We start from the raw sequence: 18,243 nt of genomic DNA, 5'->3' as shown, positions 1-18,243 counted from the left end.
CACTTCCGAACTTGCACTGTGCTCTCATTTATTCCAAAAAAAATCATGGAATAATGTGTTACGATGCCAAAGGGTAATCGGAGGTTCTCCCCGATGAGCAGCTTAAGTCGCCACTCCTCGCCATCATTGATAATATGTAGAGGCTCTGGCCGGGCAGGCAGCTCTACACACTCGGACACTAATATTAACACAATTCGCGCCTGTTGCGACAGATCCGTTCGGCAGCTCTTATTCAAAAATATTTAATCTAAGTAAACAAGGAAAATTTAAGAGAATAATAGTTATAAACAATATTAGCTGTAACAGTGTGCTTCAATGCAATCTATTTAAATAATAGACGGCACGCTCACAAATAAAAGAAAAAAATATATATTACAATGTAATAATTTTAGTTATAGGCAATAGTAAGTCCTAAAATATAAAATAGAAATTAAGATAGCTAGAAAATAAGAGTAATTAGCGTGCAGCAAACGATCTTTTTAATAATAGATAGTCGAACTAACTAGTAAATTGTATGACATTGTAATAAAAGAAGTGCGGAAAGTGTGAATAATAAAATTAACATAACTCCAAAAAGAAAAACGCAATTAAAAATTTACATATAAACCAGTAGAAATAGATGATAAATTAGGAATCGGTCTCTATGACAATAAATTAAAAATAGAGAAGTAATATTTGTATTAAGAAAACTATTTGTATTAAGAGAAAATATAACTTTTTTTGGTAATGTAAAAGGTCTCGGGCAATTGGCAGCAGAGGATTTCAGAATCATCGTCATATCAGCCAATAGCTGCACACAGCAAGCCTCTCCTATGAATCGACACGATAACCGGTCCTGCGCCTACCGCATCGTTCCATTTTAAAATCCACTTTCGTGTACTCAACTCTCAAGAATTTAAAAACTAAATTGAACTGAAATTGTAATAAAACCCTATTACACAGAGGAAAGGATTTAAATGATAGATAAAATTGAATGAATTGCTCTACTAATGTATTGAGGATATTACAAAAGTGACCACATAAAAAATTTTACTTTGTTGTCGGAGTTTGGAACATTCGTAGCTTTAAGTTGTAGTATACCATTATTAGAAAGGTCAATTTGATTCGATTTAACTATTTTATATTTATTCTATTTTTGTATATAATTAAGCTCTTCTGGGATTCTCTTATATCCTACACAAGTGGTTACTGAAAGGAATCGGAAGTTCATCACAATATAAATATAGGAATAAACGAAAACTAAATGTTAAATGTAAATGTTCTTCTATGTATTTTATTAAGTACTTTATTTCTTGCAGATGTAGGTGCTAGCGGTGCTCGTCGGCGCACACTTCAGCGTCAAAATCGCGATGCATCTGCAGGCGGAAGGGGTCCACTGCAGACCTCAGCTAGCTTACCTGAAACTCCAGTTTTCGCTCGTGGTTGCGATGTACCTCGTACTCCACCGAGAAACTCTACCGGACCGCCGCGTAACAATACTATGAATTCTATACAAACAATAGGCAAGCATAACAATATTTGTAACTTAAAAACTTTGTACAACAGCAACATGATATTTGAAATAGATTAGAGGAAAATTACGGAAATTGCAATCAAGCAAGCTAATAAAACCAGATTGTAAATAGCCAAGCATTCAAACATTTCTTGAAATTATTTACTGGTAGCTACGTTTTCTTATTTTCAAATTCACGTAAGTTTTTGATGTCGTCATAATCATGATACGGCGGTAATCAGACAAAAATATACCAATAGAAAATGAAATATTCGATATTAATTACTACTATTACTTCGGTATTTTTTCCATTCTGTATCTGAAAATGTTCGTCGTACTTTTAAAAAATAAACCATGGTACGTCATACTAACCTTATCATAGATAATATATTGAAAAGATCAGAACGTATTTTATTTTTAAAAATACTGAGTATTACTTACTATACATATATATAATAAATACGATCGAAACTTTTTTGTCGAAAAATATAAATTTTCTTTGCACGTCGAATAAATTAAATACTTTGATTATTGTAACAACATTTTAGAGTCAGTTAATATTTAAATTTTTAGAATAGGTCTATAACAATATTAATAGAATTATCATAATTTTTGTATATATGTATATATATATATATATATATATATATATATATATATATATATATATACGCAAACAATTTGATTTTGAGTATTTAAATATCATTAAAAATTATGTTGAAATGTATACTAACAGTAAAAATCAGGGTTAAAAGAAACATAATTATTGTAGTTTATTATTTACTAGCTACTATGCCGGGAATTTTTTGAAAACATAATTAAAATTATTTAATTATGTTTTCAAAATTTAGTAAAACAATTAATTAATATTTAATGCAATACAACAGGAAGCAGTGCCACATTAGGAGGCTATGGTCGGGGATCGATAATGGGTGCGGCTTCTGGCGTCTGTACGGGAGCCGATTTGCTGCGAATGGGTGGCCCGCCGCGCGGTTGGTACCCCCGTCAACGACACCGGTAAAATGACATATACATTTATGTGTTTTAGTTTAGCCGTTTATTTAAAAAATAAAACTGGTTTTGCGAATCACAATATCTACTACTTTTGCTACTATTAATCGTATGAAATAAAAATACTATCTTTTTCTTTTAAATTTGTAATATTAATTTTTTAATTTAAATTTGGTTATAGTTAAAAAGGATGATAAATACCAATTGACACATATTTTAGAAACAATTTCAAAAATCGTAACAGTTTTCGCTGGGACCATTTCATAACAATAATATATTCATTAATATATACTATTTTTACACAATTCTTAGGATCAATATTTTAATACCATAGTCTTTATTGTTAACAGGCCAGCTTCTACAGAGCATCTTGACAGACTCGCCACAACATCGAAGACGGCGGCAGATCATCCAGTGCCTTGGGACGGCACTGGTGCACGTAAACCTTTAACTCTACCGCCGAATTTAACGCCGAAATTCTTTCAAAAATCTCCGAGAGAAGCACTCCGCAGAGTTACGAGCTTATTAATAAGAAAAGGTACTTTTTTATTTCATTATTAAATCCATGTAAGCCCGATTATGGTCTTTGTGTAACTATAATTGAATCACAGTCACAAATGTGTCTAAAGCAATATAGGACATTTATAAAAAAAATCTTAACCATTTTATATCTACATAATTGTATCACTAATACGCATTATATACATTCTTACTGTCAAGTAATCCGTTTTCTTGAATGCTAAATTTACTTTACCTAAATTTTTTTCTGTATTAGTTTAGAAATTATCCGTCGTATTAGCCCATAGACACTCAGTGAATAGACATCCCTCGAAGATGGGGCATATACCATAATATCTTCGCTTGAAAGGCGGGTAGACGATCGCAGTGCGGTATTATGGTACGCAGAAGACGCTGCTGCCCATTCCTGGAAAACTTAATTCAGAACAGTGGCCATTCAGACTGTCTCAGGAATTGCACCCGCGACCTACGATTGATCTCTCAGTCCCCTATAGCAGGACAACTACTAATCAGGAATTATAACCCGCTTATAATTAAACTAGTTCAAATATTTTCAAACAAATAAACAGCTTGTTCCCTAACGATTCATTAAGCTCAGAAGTTATCATTTTAGTTAAAAAAAAAACTGACTAACAAAGTAATTTTCTAAAATCTAAAAAATAGACTCAATGCTGCATTTACCTTCGAGTTATGTTGTATAATTTTGATATTACTAGTTTTAATTAAAAATTATTTAAGAATTATTATGAAATTACCCTTCCACGCATATTTTTTTTTAAATAAATCAGGCTGGTGTAAATGATGTTCTAGATTATGGGGAAAATAATCTAAAAACTCCTAGTGTAAATAAATAATATGAGAACAGTAAAAAAAATATGATGGAAATTATGCATCATTTTGCAATGCCACATGTTTAGCTCAGTATGAAGTAAATGAAAAATAGAATATGTTTGTGCATTCTTTATTCGTGATTATAATTTAAAAAGCTATTATTATTTTTATTAAGACACAAGTTAACTTTGCATTTCTTAGTATATTTGCACCTGAGTGACCCACCCACTGTTGGCCAATGCTCAAGATCATCTTTTCTTATATCTTTTGGGGGTGGAGGAGCAGGAGAACCTTTTCTTTTTTATGTCAGCAATTTTTTTTCAAGGATGCTGCATCTGGGACTCTTTGAACATCTTTAGGGGTTCCCTTGTTGCATAAGACAAAGGCCAATTCATTTCTAAATTAGAAGAAGGCTCTTTTTATATTCACCCCTTTCCTGAGCATTTTTTTATAGATAATCCAAGAGTTTATTAAGGTAAGATCAAATAAATGAAAAAAAAAAAAAACACTCACGTACATTTTTAGATCACATAGTAATATCATATAATCAAAAGCTATCCATGAGGTCAACTCCCTCGGGGGGGGGCATGTGTTTATTATATTCTTGGATAATAAACAGGCGAGTAATAACAAATGTTCGTTTTAATTTGTCATATCTGTTGACTTTAGTCCCAGCCAATGCGTTATATATAAGTAATAGTATAAGTGGATAACAAGGTTGCTACCTTCGTATCTTTCCAAGTTACATAAGTCATGTCTTTACTAAAAAGCATAGAAACTTTCTCTTCATAACCTCTGGGCACTGATTCCTTCATGAAACATTGATATGGGTTTTCCAGGTTTGATAATTAATCTGGAGTAGCAGAACTGTCCAAAAAAAGTATATTTATTTGTATCATACAACAGATTCCTTTTCTTCCAAATTAAGCATCTTTTGTCAAATGAAAAACTGGATAAAAATAAAAATGATGTGTGGAACATGGAACCCTCTCCCATTTCTTCTGGGTCTAGAAGAGGAGGATCAATATCAGCAGTTTCATCCACACTATCATCTGCATCATTATCATCAATTTCGTCCTGCAATACTCTTTCAATTTTACCAGCATCGTAGTATTCAGTGTCGGAATCTTGGTCTTCAAGGCCGTTTTCCGAGAGCCAACCATCTTCTAACGGTCTCATATAAAGTTTGAAGCCTACATCTTGCAAGATTTCGTAGAACAGCAACATAAAATAAACTTATAGTTTAAATTATTTCACCACACATTACAAGTGAGGCAACTGTATAGTGATGTAAATTTCTGCCACATAGTTTTGAGGAATGTATTCAGAGTATTTCAATATAAATTACATAAAATAACAGAAACACAGAAACAAACATTATTTCCACTCATTATCAGTTTTTATAGCAGACAAATCTCACATTAGTTTGCTAAATAAATTAATAAAGTCGGCCGCTTTTTCCAGTTATTACGAACAGCGGAATTTTAAATTAACGGTGACGATAGTTTTTTTTTTTATAACTGCGTTTCGTTTTACGCTACGTCGGTCTAAAAAGTTAATAGCAGCAACAAATGTAAAGTACACTGGTTTTATGTACCCTTTTACCCGCATATTTATTATATATATATATATATAATGATGGAAGAATCCATCATGCAAAGAAGGTTTAATCTTAATATTGCATATTTCTTTCATTTTCCTTTCATTATATGCGTATACAAACACCATTAATTCACAAACAAATAAACTAATTCGTTTTCACAATCATACTGTATTTATATATATATTTAAGTCCCTTAGCATGAGAGGTTCTGTATACATAAACAATTAACAGTGATAGCTCAGCGGAAGTGGACTGAAACTAGCGATCGTAGGTCACGAGTACGATTCGGGGCTTTAATCTTACATAGTATACACTTTGTGCATTAATTATGTAGGATTGCTACAGTACACAAACAAATTTTCTAAGGATGAGCAACAGCGTCGTGTAAGTACCAGATTACTACACTGCGACTATGTTATATCGAAACGAATAATCTTATTGTACATTATAAATAAATACTTTTTATTGCCAATTACTACGGTTGATTTAGAAATCGAATGTTTTGAAAAGGATTCCCTCAGGCGTTACAATTGACTATTAAGCAGATATTTCATATACCTTAAAAATTCAATTACTGGGCTTAACAAATTAAATGACTTTTCAGTCAAAGATAAAAAGTGCAACCGGTGTTAAACGAAATTTTATTTTATAAGGTTTTGCATAGTATTAAAAGAGTTTTCACCTTAAATTTTTTCAAATCAAACAAAAACGAGAAATTATATAAAAATCATTAATTAATTATGTAAGAACACGAAAGCTTTGTTGTTTACGAAAAATAAAATAACACAGATGTTCCCTACGTCCACACGCACACAGATGAGATTTTAATCATTATTTTGAAAATAAAATACTTACTTCCTTAACCAAGACTCCGTAATGTCTTCAAATTGTAGGATTAGAAAATTTAGTTTGCAATGAAATGTAAAATCATACATTCATTATAAATAAATATTATTGTTAACTAATAATTTCTGTAATTAAAACCTATTTAAAATATATAAAGTTAAACAGAAAAGAAGGTACTATTAATATTCTTTCAATAGCATTATGACTCAACATACCAGTACAACAGTTAGCTAAACCTATTCAAATTAAAAACTACATCCAAATTTTTTACTGGAAAATAGGGAAATAGATTTAAAAGTAAAAATACCTTAAAGATCTCCCCATCCACCATTTTAAATAAATATATCGGTTACAATAGTGATCTTCCTGAATAGAAAACAAGTCTTACGTCATTGACGGTAATCATTATATAAAAGAAATAAACTGGCTTCTAAAATAATCAAACATGTCGTTTACCTGACTCACGAAATTTTTCCGTTTAATTCACACTAAAATAAAGTTGTTATCAATATGTAGTACTTTTAATAATATGTACTACTTAATATGTACCTTATCTCATTTAAGTAATAGTCAAATTACGCAATGAAAATAAGTATAATTATATAGTTAAACCAAAATTTAACGCTTTACAATGTCAAGTTACAAACATGTGATGACAGATGGCGCCTCCTGTCTAGTTTTCACTAGTGAATGTCCGTTATCTTTATATATATTTAATAGATAATTTATGATGAATTTCTAAATAAATCATCTTTAATAAACAATTTAATAATACATAGATACTGGTCTCTTAAATGCTTCTTTTATTTATAGAGACTGCAATTTTTAATCAGCGATATTATCCTACCTCTGGGCTATTTACCCGTGCCAAGCAGAATCCAAGATTACTTTTTTTAAATTAGGAAACGTATAACAATGGATGGCAATATCATAGATATTATAATTAGTTAAAAGTAAATGAATAAACACGGAATTTAATTAAAAAAAAACACTAAATGAATATATTACAGTTAAATATTTATCACGACATACAAGCACAGGCCTTTTTATTCCCCTTTACAGTCCCAAAAATGGGGTACCAAATTTAAATCCCTCTGCAGGCTTTGCGATTTCAAATAGGCGCTGTTATTGTTCCTATCTAAATAATGAACCCACGCATTCGAACGGTGTAACAATACGGCATTAACAATCGTTTACGGGGACCTCAAAAGTTCGACTGCACAATAGAGCACCGCATACAATAGCGATTCTGTTACCTGCGACATCAATATGTGCATAATGGTACGCTATGATTCACAGACGTCCCTCGCGTCCCCTGCGTCACTGCAGTCTGCCGTGACTCAGCACGCAACACACGACAAACCGCGGGGCATGCCAATACACCCATACTTCATGTGAGACGTAAAATGAGATAGTTGTGATATCTGACTCAACTATTATTTACTGCCAGTGATAAATAGGTTTCTTAGAACCCTGCTATCGATGAAGCCGGTGGTGTTACTTTATATTGATTTAATAAGGATTTTTGAACTTAAACGGTTGAACTACTCGGTTGTACTAGTATTAGCGTAAAGTTAACTGTTCTTGCAGAGTACATATTCTGACAAAACCGGTCGCGGTTCCAAAGATGGCAACCGGTCAGGCCTCGAGACCGAGGAGGCCGTACTGGCGCCCTACATACGACCAACCAATGCTTGAGAGCTATTCTTAAACATTACGATTCCAATAAATTCTTTTTACCTTTTATTTCTTAAGGAGTATAAAGACAGGTCACCTAAAAGTATCTTAAAATATTTTCGTATTTTCTTATGTTGAAATGCTGCCAAATTCTTGGGCCATTTACTAAATAAATATCTCAATTTCACAAAGCGTATATCCATTTTTGATGATATATTAAACTTAAACAAAAGAAAAATTATCATGTTTTTTTGGAAAAATACATCACGTATTTATAAAATGATAAGGAGAAAACTCTCCAAGATAAATATTTAAGTATTATAAATTGGTTACACAAAGAGTCATATTTTTAAAAATGTTGAGGTAAACGCAAGTTTAGATAACAAAAAAACCGTACTCTGATCCCGCTTGCATAAGACATACGTACAACTAAATAGTGACAAATGCGTCTTTTGTCCGCTGAACTAACAAATTACAACAAATGCTGCAAATCAAATTTATATTTCAATAAACATGTGATCACTAATTTCATAGATTGTTTTTCCAGTTTTGTTCCGTAGTGACTAACAAATATTTTGTTTGAAAAGTATATATAAATTTACCTTTAATTAACATTTATTTGAACTACTTACGCATATTATATTACTCCTTATATCTGTACCTACAGGCTATAAATATCAACTAATATTTTATTTTATGTGTGTCATATTAGTTTATTTGTATTTTTATGATACTATAAAATTTCTTTACCGTAACCGTAGAATATTTAAAGCTTGTGAGAGGCGGTTGTTTTTTTTCCATTTCCAAAACGGTCCTCAAGAATCAAATGTTTACTTAAATTATAACGCATTTTTTACATCTTAGACTAGAGGCATAAAAATTAATAGACAATACTTTTTGACTTCTTTTTTAATATTCAAATTAGACTTGTTGATGAATCACGAAATTCTTATGGTACCCGTGGTATCTTAACGTAACATTATACATGCAGTACACGTTGAAAAATAAACAACAGAAATACAATTAAATTTATCCTTATGGACCTTTTAATAGTTACTAATATGTAAGCAAAACTAATTGCAAAGAACAAATGTTTATTTTGAATGTTGTCATCGTTATATTCTTTTACCAAATAAACTCAAATGTTACCAAGAATTCGTAGCAGATACTAATAATTAATTAGTCATTATACAGATTACGAAAAATCAATAACATATAAAAGTAATCACCAATATATTACTTACGTAAGAAACACAATTCCAGTCCGCCTTTGTTCATATCCATAGCTGATAAACGTACCGATACTAACGTTATCACAGTGTAGATAAGTCTTTCTAATCATTGTGTTCCAATCATCTTTATCATTGGTTCATTTCCAATAGCAAATTCGGTGAACTATCAAAGGAAGTTTGTTTCGTTGTGGTACAGGGAAGGAAAAACACTCAAACCCGCCGATAAGCTCTGCCCATAGCACATAATTCAATTATGTACATACACAATGATCATGCTATAATAACGTATAAAACGCCTACGAAAGGTTTTAAAAATCGTAAACTTCCTTTCGTTTACAAAATACGTTTACTTCGTCACAAAAACATGACCTTACCTAATATTCATCAACAATCCTCATATCTTACCACCTTTATCGATGTAATCTAGTTGTACAATAAATAATATTTTTAGGTTTCCTTGCTGTTTATTACCATCTTGTCCGCAATAGGCTTAACATCCCACAGTATTAGATATATCTTTAGATTTAATGTATTTTACAGTAATATTTCATTATTAATAATTGTATCTGAAACTGGAAAATAAGGAAAACAAATAAAACGTTAGCTATTATTATTTATAATTAATCAAAGTTCAGTCTCCTTTGAATACGATTTTTTAAAGTACTTCAATATACATTTATAAATATTGTATATTATGTAATATGTTATACAATGACTTCTTTTACTTTGCAACTATTTTGATTATTATACAATATCGAACGACACACAACACCAAATAAAAGTATTTTCTTTTTTTTTTGGACTCTTACTGGTTTGAGGTGGTAGGGCGCAGAGGGCACCTAGACTAGGACCTCTTTTATGTTAGTGAAGCTCGAGGGCTCCAGAGCCTCGGTTAGGGCACCAATATTCTACTATTTCACCTAATTGTGAGGCCGCCGTGGTTTTCGATCATTTCGGCACATGCTCCATGGACCAGGATCAAGAGCCCCCACTAGGAGACCTCTGCTAGAGCTATCACTAGTCGATAATACTCGCGGTTTTCATTCTCATAGCACTCTCTTTTCTGACTTTCTACTTTTAATAAACATTACTAATTTCTGATACATAGCTCTATATCTAAGAAGATTACCGGACTAATGAAATGTTAATTACATGTTTAAATGCGACGTGTGCAAAAATGGCGCTGTGCAGCGTTCAGAACATCACATTTTTAAGTAGGTCGGCTATATGTGTAAAGCGTACTCCTCATTACAAGGTGGACGTCTTATATCCCTAGTTAGATTTCAATGTCAGCAAAATATTCATCTACTTAAATTTTTAGAAAAATATTTTATTTACAAAAACGAGCCAATGACAACCATATATTTGATGTCAAAATGAAATTATTTCAAATGTTTGAATAATGAATAAAATGTGACGCGTCCAAGGTTTTTGTACACCATAATTTCTTCATAGTAAAAAAAAAAAAACATTGTTACTTCAAGACAACAACAGCGATAATATAATCATAATATATGGTAATTTTAACAAAAGAAAATTTCTTAGTCAATAGTCCAAAACTCTAAATGCAGCCTCCGTTTGTACTTTTTTTAAAAAATTATATAACAAATCAATAACAATATGCTACTACTATTGATTTGTTCCGCCATTGATTTGATCTACAAATAAAGAAAAGATAAAATAAAGTAATGAATTATATCGAGAATTTTTTAACTAAATATTTTATATTATTTTTATTCTTTTTCTATGTGTAACAGCCTAGAAGTGACGTTGTCTGTATTCTAATTAGCATCGGTACGTGACACTATCTTAGTCTTGTTATTCCAATTAATTAATTCAATTGTATATCTTTTAACGTACTTTAAAAGCCTTAATTGAACAAAAATTTTAACGCTTTAATTTACTTTTGTCTATAAATACTAAACTACTAATCCTCAATTATTATTTGCATATTTCAATTATATCAATACAAATTTAGTTGAACCTTCAAGTTATTTCATTACACACACACTAGGTTGACATTGACTAACTACGGCATTAGTAGAAAAAATATTTAGTGTACATCGCATTTGTTATTCCGGTATGAGTCCCTTCTGCGCATTGTCGCCGGCTCCGCGACTTGAATGCAAATGGCGGAACATCCGTCGCCGACCAAATCTACGACTACATCCGGTCGATGACATACCAAGTCCAAGCCGAACGTTTCTCATATCAAAATCTCACATCATTATAGGCACACATGGCAAATGGTCAACAACCTCGGCTTAAAAACAACGTATGAGCATTTACAATATTTTTTGCTCATGAAATTTACGTTCATAGTCAAGTATTATTACCAGAAACGATGTATTTAGAAATAAAGTATGTTTATTGATAAGGAAAATGTGATGTAATGCGGTTTGTTCGTTATGTACCTGTAATTACCACATAACTTGAAATAATTATACGTACACCAAACATAATGTTAAATTTTAATATAGGTATATAATATTCAGGTATTTGCAATATTTAAATATATTTTATGAAGTATTGATTAATTTTATGAGAAAAAATATAATTACACATCACAGAAATATTGTCAAAAAACCATAAGCTCAAAAACATACGACGGGCGTACACAAGTACGTTTATAGGCAAGCAACCTAAAAGCTTTTACGGACACGACGTCGTCGGGGCATGAATGCCATATGGCACTGTACAGTCGCATAAAAAATTTAACCGACATAATGAAATTAGTGCCCAACCATATTCTCTAATAATTTTAAATCAAAAAAAAATGTTTTTATTATACTACATAGGTTGATTACGGTATAGTTATACATATTTTATGTATAATATAAATTAATTTTTAATGGCAATAAAAAATAGAACAAAATTTTTGATATATATTTCGACTTAATTCAACTTGCTATTCGCTGGACTACCTTGTTCGTCTGTGGACATCGTCATTCCTGATTCGTTATCACGAAGAATTCCACTATCACTGGTCCCCCACGTTATGCAAACCTTTGTCTTTAGTCACTGAGGGACAAAATGTTATGTAGTTTTTATGTAGCTTTCATTAAACGTAAATATTGTACTGTAAAAAACTACTTGTTAGAAAAAAATACCTATTTTAAAAAATAACAATGATTGTTTGTAAAATTTGGAAACCGTGTTCCATAACTTGACTTTTATACTTCACTTCATATATATAAAATCTTCATAACTTTCATTTTACGTAATTTATGGATTATAAGAAATATAAAATAATTTATTAATTACAAATGCATTATAGCTAGTTATCGTGCATGACATTACTAAGCTTAACCTTAGTGGTATCCTTTCGTATCACACGCTCGAGTACGGCCTCGTAGTAATCCAATAAGGCAAGCGCCGCGCTTTACTTGTACTTCAAAATTACTAATCGTAGTGGTAATAGTAGTATAATTCTTTACCGAGCAATTATAATAAAGACTTCTTCATTCAACTTTTGCATTCTTGGTGTAATATCATACAATCCTATTTCTTTCATATTTCCATCAAATGGAAATTTATTTTTCCTTACATAATTAATATTATTTCATGTTCTCTTTGGTATATTATATTGTAAAGTGAAAAGAAAGTAATCTTTGACATTATCATCATATCAGCCACTTCAGGCGAGAAATTCAGCGAGCTGATCATGCAGCAAAGCTTTAGGCATAACCATCCATTGCTCTCTGTTTTTCTTTCTTATAAAGCCCATCGTAAGCGACCACGTCTCGGATTATGTCAAGAAAATCATAGTAGGAAATAATAATCATTTTTTTGTTAAATTTGGAGAACGTATTTCATTATTTTTTTACTTATGAGCTGCGTTAAATTTATGCACATGTATAAACAGGTTAATAGGCATGTTTCCCATGTTTATGTAGAATTTTCACCAACAGGCAATACAGAAGAGACACATGAGCATTTATTAAAACATATTGAAGATACTTTGGTGTTTTAAGTTTTTACAAAAATAAATAAAAGTCATATGCGTGTCATGCCGCACATGTTCGTTGCGTCAATTCTAATTATAGATCATGTTACATTCATTTTTCTTACTACTAAACGACGTATATACTATACGCAAAACGTTCCTTTTCTTACTTTGAACTACGATAGCGTAAAGGTTACTAAAATTGTTAGGAGCATCAGGTTCCGACTATACGCTATAATCATTCAAGAGTTGGCACTAGAAGTCGCATCTGAACACGGTCATTGCAGTTTTAGTACTGGAATAGAATCAAATGGACTTGAACACGGTGATTCGACTATTTGCCAAATTTATTAATAGCGTTTGCGTTTAAACGGTTTCAATGTGTGACACATGGGGCAAGATCAGATTGTACAGATCACCATGTGCGAAGTGCCACAATACGACGGCTTGCCGCGGCTTGTGGCCGCGTAAGTCAACGCCACTGTCAAGGTCAGCTCGCCTTTGCCAAACTGTCACTACTTTGATACGATCTGATCGACCTACCGGCTATACATCGTACTTGTATTCTTAGAAGTCGCACACATGATATTATCTAAATGGGAAACCTCAAAAATTTACAGTGCTATGAAAATGTTTTTATAGGACCAGGTATTATGAGTTCAACACAATCGATTCATTATCATCGATTACTCGTGAACGCGTGGTTAGGATTGCATTGGATACTAAAGTAATTAACGTGCAAATTAGAAGACTACCGCTATCTACTGGAACTTAATTGATATTCAATAAATAGTATGTGATTGTAATCATTATTGTATCATTATTTGGTAATGTAAACACTTTTCAGTAAGATCCTAGAAAATATTTAGAAAGATAGATTTTAAAAAAATCGTAGAACTGTGTGTGTTAAGAGTTGTACATTGGAAATTATTTCATAGCAGCAATACACCTTTGGAATGATGCGTTCGCTTCCCAGCTATTTAGTTTTTTAAATTAATTTAAAAAAATATATAGTTGGCTGAATTTCTTTTGCTTCTTCTTTTCGAATCTGTGGTATTTTATTTAAAAAGACGGATAACTTATCTTGACTTTATTAAGGGTTATAATCCATGGAAATGGCCTTCCGGTGGAGGATACAACACTTAGGACAAAATAAATCACTAAATTCACGTATATATAGCTTTAAGTGTAGCGCATGGGGTAGATAGCTGATTATTGTAAATTTGCGAGTGGCGCGACGCGAGTTGAACGATCGGCGCAGACCGGTCGTGCAGGCAGCGAAGCAAAAAGGATGGTCCCGGGAATGCGCCGATGCCCAGCCACTCGGGCTCTCCTATCTGCGGCCAGATATTTCCGGCTTAGATCGAAACCTAACTGGTTTTAAAACTACGACCGACTTATAAATCTTGCACAGTACTTTGTTTAATTCGCGCTCTTATTTTACAATTTCTATATTCAACACATTTGTCAAGTAATCGTTGACGTTTTAAACCGTTTAACATATCTTTTTTATAATTGTTTAAATAACATATAAAAACTTTTGTTATAGTAATATCAATAATTCATGACTTTTACACTTATTTTTAACGCAGTAAAGACATGTTTATAATAAAAATTTCTATTGTCGTATATTCGACTCACACCTATTACCATTAAACGTACAATAAAAATGATTCACAGACACATCATAATACATTTTTAACAAATTAAAGGTTTAGTGTTTCTGTTTTTTATTTATTTATCAACAAAAAACAGCTGAGTTATATCTACTTATTTATATTTTTTTAAGGAAAGTATAATAAAAAATATGTAATCTAATGTGAAAATTTTAATATTGTTTTAATTCTTGGGTATTTCTCTAATATAAAGTAGTAATTTTAAAAAATACTTAATTTTCTTCTCTCCATAAATATATAAAATTTCAAACAGTTTTATATCCCGTTTTCCGTAATTGATCAGAAAGTATACAAATTGTTATCTCTAATTGTAAATCAATGATTCGCAGGTAATAATGGTAAGGAGAAAGAAACTATCCGAAGCAAGGAGGCAACGTCGCCGGCAACACGCTCCGCTAATGGTGAGCACCAATTATATTTGATACATTTCTATGATTTTGAACCTCCAAAGCACGATGAAACCGAACGCCGGAACAGTTGGTTGCTATAGCAATTAGAGGGAGTTAGAGCTTGAATGAGTGCTTAATAATCGAGCTCGGTATGGGTGAAGGGAGAACGAAGGGTGCGAGGGTTGAAGGGAGGGATGGATATCGTCCCCGGGGGTTGCGTCGCCCTTCACGGCGCAGTCGCAGCCGCCACCCTCGCGTAAAACTACCCGCCCCCTGCCCCGCGCATACCCCGCTTTGCAGGGGCGCGAACAACCCGCCAAGACACCCGGCATTTTTGCGGAAATTAGAATTCACCCTACATACCCGCTCGATGAAAATTCAGTCGGCAGGACTCGTTTAAGAATCATATATTATGTTACAAATAACGCGGACGTTGTCGCGACGATACTAGCCGCCAATATATTTATAATATTAGCACTGCTACGTCAGGATGCGCAGCCATCAATCATGGCGATAATAATAATTACTGGCTCGCGTACGACGGAAAGCAAAACAACGAACGGGCGAGAAGCGTCGTAATGTAAACATGTCCTACGCTTGGGCCTTACCGTCCACCGAGTAGCAAACGGTGGTCTCAAATATTGTTGCTACATACACATACGCGCACATACGCGCACATACACACACACACACACACACACACACACACACACGCGCGCGCGCGCACGCCGAAACCTCCCTCGGTTACATCACATCCCGATACTCGCAGGATCTATACAAATCAATAAACTAAATTAATACGTATGTGTCATTATATCTCCATATTGTAATAAACTTTTAGTATTATATACATGCCCATAACGTAATAATAATATTTGTTCTTATGGACACATTGCCCATAATAAGTGATAAAATAATGACTAATTGAAACTATTATTCAAACCAAAATTTTAATTTGAACAATATCACTGAGGTATATTCTATTTGATAAAAATAAATATTTCCATATCTAGATGTTCTCTGTACTTAGATATCAAAGATCCAACGTCTTTTTACATTTACTACAATAGTAAACCTAAACTGAAATCATACTAAAATAATGAGATCAGTCGTTTTTTTCTTATTGGCTAGCCGATAGTCTTCTATGATATGGAAGAAACTAAATCTAACCTAGACTTATCGATCTAATGATGCGTCGGTTTTATAATAATTTATGCAATAATATATATTATTAAACTGAAATATATAAATAAATTATATATAATTAAACAAAAGAACGAAAGTCTACGTGTTAATATTTAGAACAATATCATAACAAAAGATCCAATTTGAACACCAACGTATATGCTGATGCGATAAAACGTTGGAATACAATCTCATGTCATTAGACGTGACATATCAATGGGACGAACATGCAGATAATGCGACATCCGTCTAGTCATCTTTGTAGGTAGGCAGTGTTTTCAAAGTAACAAAGCGACCGGGCTCCATGTTAATGACATTTGTTGGTTACCAAGAAAAAAAAATGAAATAAATTTTCATATTAGAAATATTTACGTTCATATTTTAAAGCTTAATATGTTACATTGTTTAGGTAGTAAGGAATCATTAAATATGTACTCAAATCGCAATTAATAATTATTAATTTCTGTTAAAACTTATTAGGTGACTATAGTTAAAAACATTAAAATAAACATATGATATACGAAGCCGAATTTCGTCCTTGTAAACTTTATCTATGCTAACAGTTATTTGTACATTACACATACATTCACATTTTACTACATACATTCTTATCTTTTATTTTCTCTTATTTTAATGTAGCCGAAATTGTGTAGAGAAATTTTTTTCGATCTATTCTATTTCTATAGAAATTATTATACGCATGGCGTAAGTAAAAACTTTAAACATTTTGTACCAATTTATTGTCAACTGTGGAATTTAAAAGTAATACTAATGACGTCATTGCGCCACCTTCTGGTCGGAACAGTTGCTTAATTGGTTAGAGTCTAAACACCCATTACGCGTATCTGGTGAGGCAAGTGTCGTGGTATTCGTTAATTGGTGTTCTGTCCCGGTCGCATTATCTGCTGGAGACGCGACATATTGGATTGTTTACCGCTGTAGTTACTGAAACATTTATATATCTGTTTTACTTCATACAAACCTGAGGCAAACAATAACTTCCAATAATAATGATTATAAAAGAAATTCATCACTCAAAAATGTAACCACACAATGTTACACTTTATACCCAATATTCGTCTGAATGAGGAAATGCTTATGTCGACATCTGTAATTAACTGAGAAAATTAAAACAAATTCAAATAATAGAACATGTTTTTTGGTAAAGTGAACTCATGGTGGTTTCACGTCTATACGCGAAAAAAATATTAACGAAATATTTCTTTGATTTGTCCTCATAAAATCATAAGCGTTCATTTGTTTAAACAAACTCTTCTCTGGATCATTTCAGGATAAGTTCTTATTTTTACGATATTAGTTATAAAAATTTACGAAGTTTTATTAAATATTGTAAGACGCTGCAGAAGAAGGTGCATTTTAAATATATTTATTTCATTCATACGCAATTTTAAATTAAATTTCTGATGACACAAATATATCCTTATCTATTAAAAAGAATGTGCGAATTCCTTATTAGGATTAATTGTTAGTTTTCTCAGGCTTTTATGAAGAGTTTATTTAATAACAGTTATAAATCGTTATTTCTAAATACAATAATTATATTTCTGACCCATCCCATGTGATATATATTGTTAAATAAATACACAAAAAAATAAATTAATTTAATTTCATTATAATTAAATTTACCGACAGACTATCAGTGACTATTGCACAACTGTGTGATCTAGACACTTAAATTGATTGGGGTCTACGACCGATTGACTACCTTGAAACAAGTTATCAAGCTAAACATAACTCAAATCCATTATAATACGTATTTTGTTTTATAACACCTTTTGTTATTTCAATTCTTGAGGTTACGTCAATGTATTTAAC

The 18,243-nt window shown here is 32.0% G+C and overlaps 1 protein-coding gene across 5 annotated transcripts in view; it reads left to right on the top strand.

Annotated features, from left to right (window-relative positions):
- The window catches only part of LOC137922218 (uncharacterized), a 169,745-nt gene that overhangs the window by 143,815 nt on the left and 7,687 nt on the right, over positions 1–18,243 (top strand). For all 5 annotated transcript variants that reach the window (XR_011107510.1, XM_068765156.1, XM_068765157.1 and 2 more), the window contains 4 exons: positions 1,299–1,502; positions 2,380–2,509; positions 2,854–3,041; positions 15,163–15,234. Coding sequence is in view for 4 of the 5 variants with exons in the window: in XM_068765156.1 (XP_068621257.1) it covers positions 1,299–1,502; positions 2,380–2,509; positions 2,854–3,041; positions 15,163–15,234 (594 nt within the window). In the remaining variant the exon portion in view is untranslated. The remainder of the gene's footprint in view (positions 1–1,298; positions 1,503–2,379; positions 2,510–2,853; positions 3,042–15,162; positions 15,235–18,243) is intronic.

Source organism: Battus philenor, unplaced genomic scaffold (assembly GCF_028537555.1).
Source record: "Battus philenor isolate CCGP_79_NKW_IND1 unplaced genomic scaffold, ilBatPhil1.0.hap1 SCAF_2, whole genome shotgun sequence".
NCBI lineage: Eukaryota > Metazoa > Arthropoda > Insecta > Lepidoptera > Papilionidae > Battus > Battus philenor.
The sequence above is the reverse complement of the archived record's forward strand: the minus strand, read 5'-3'. Positions and strand labels throughout refer to the sequence as shown.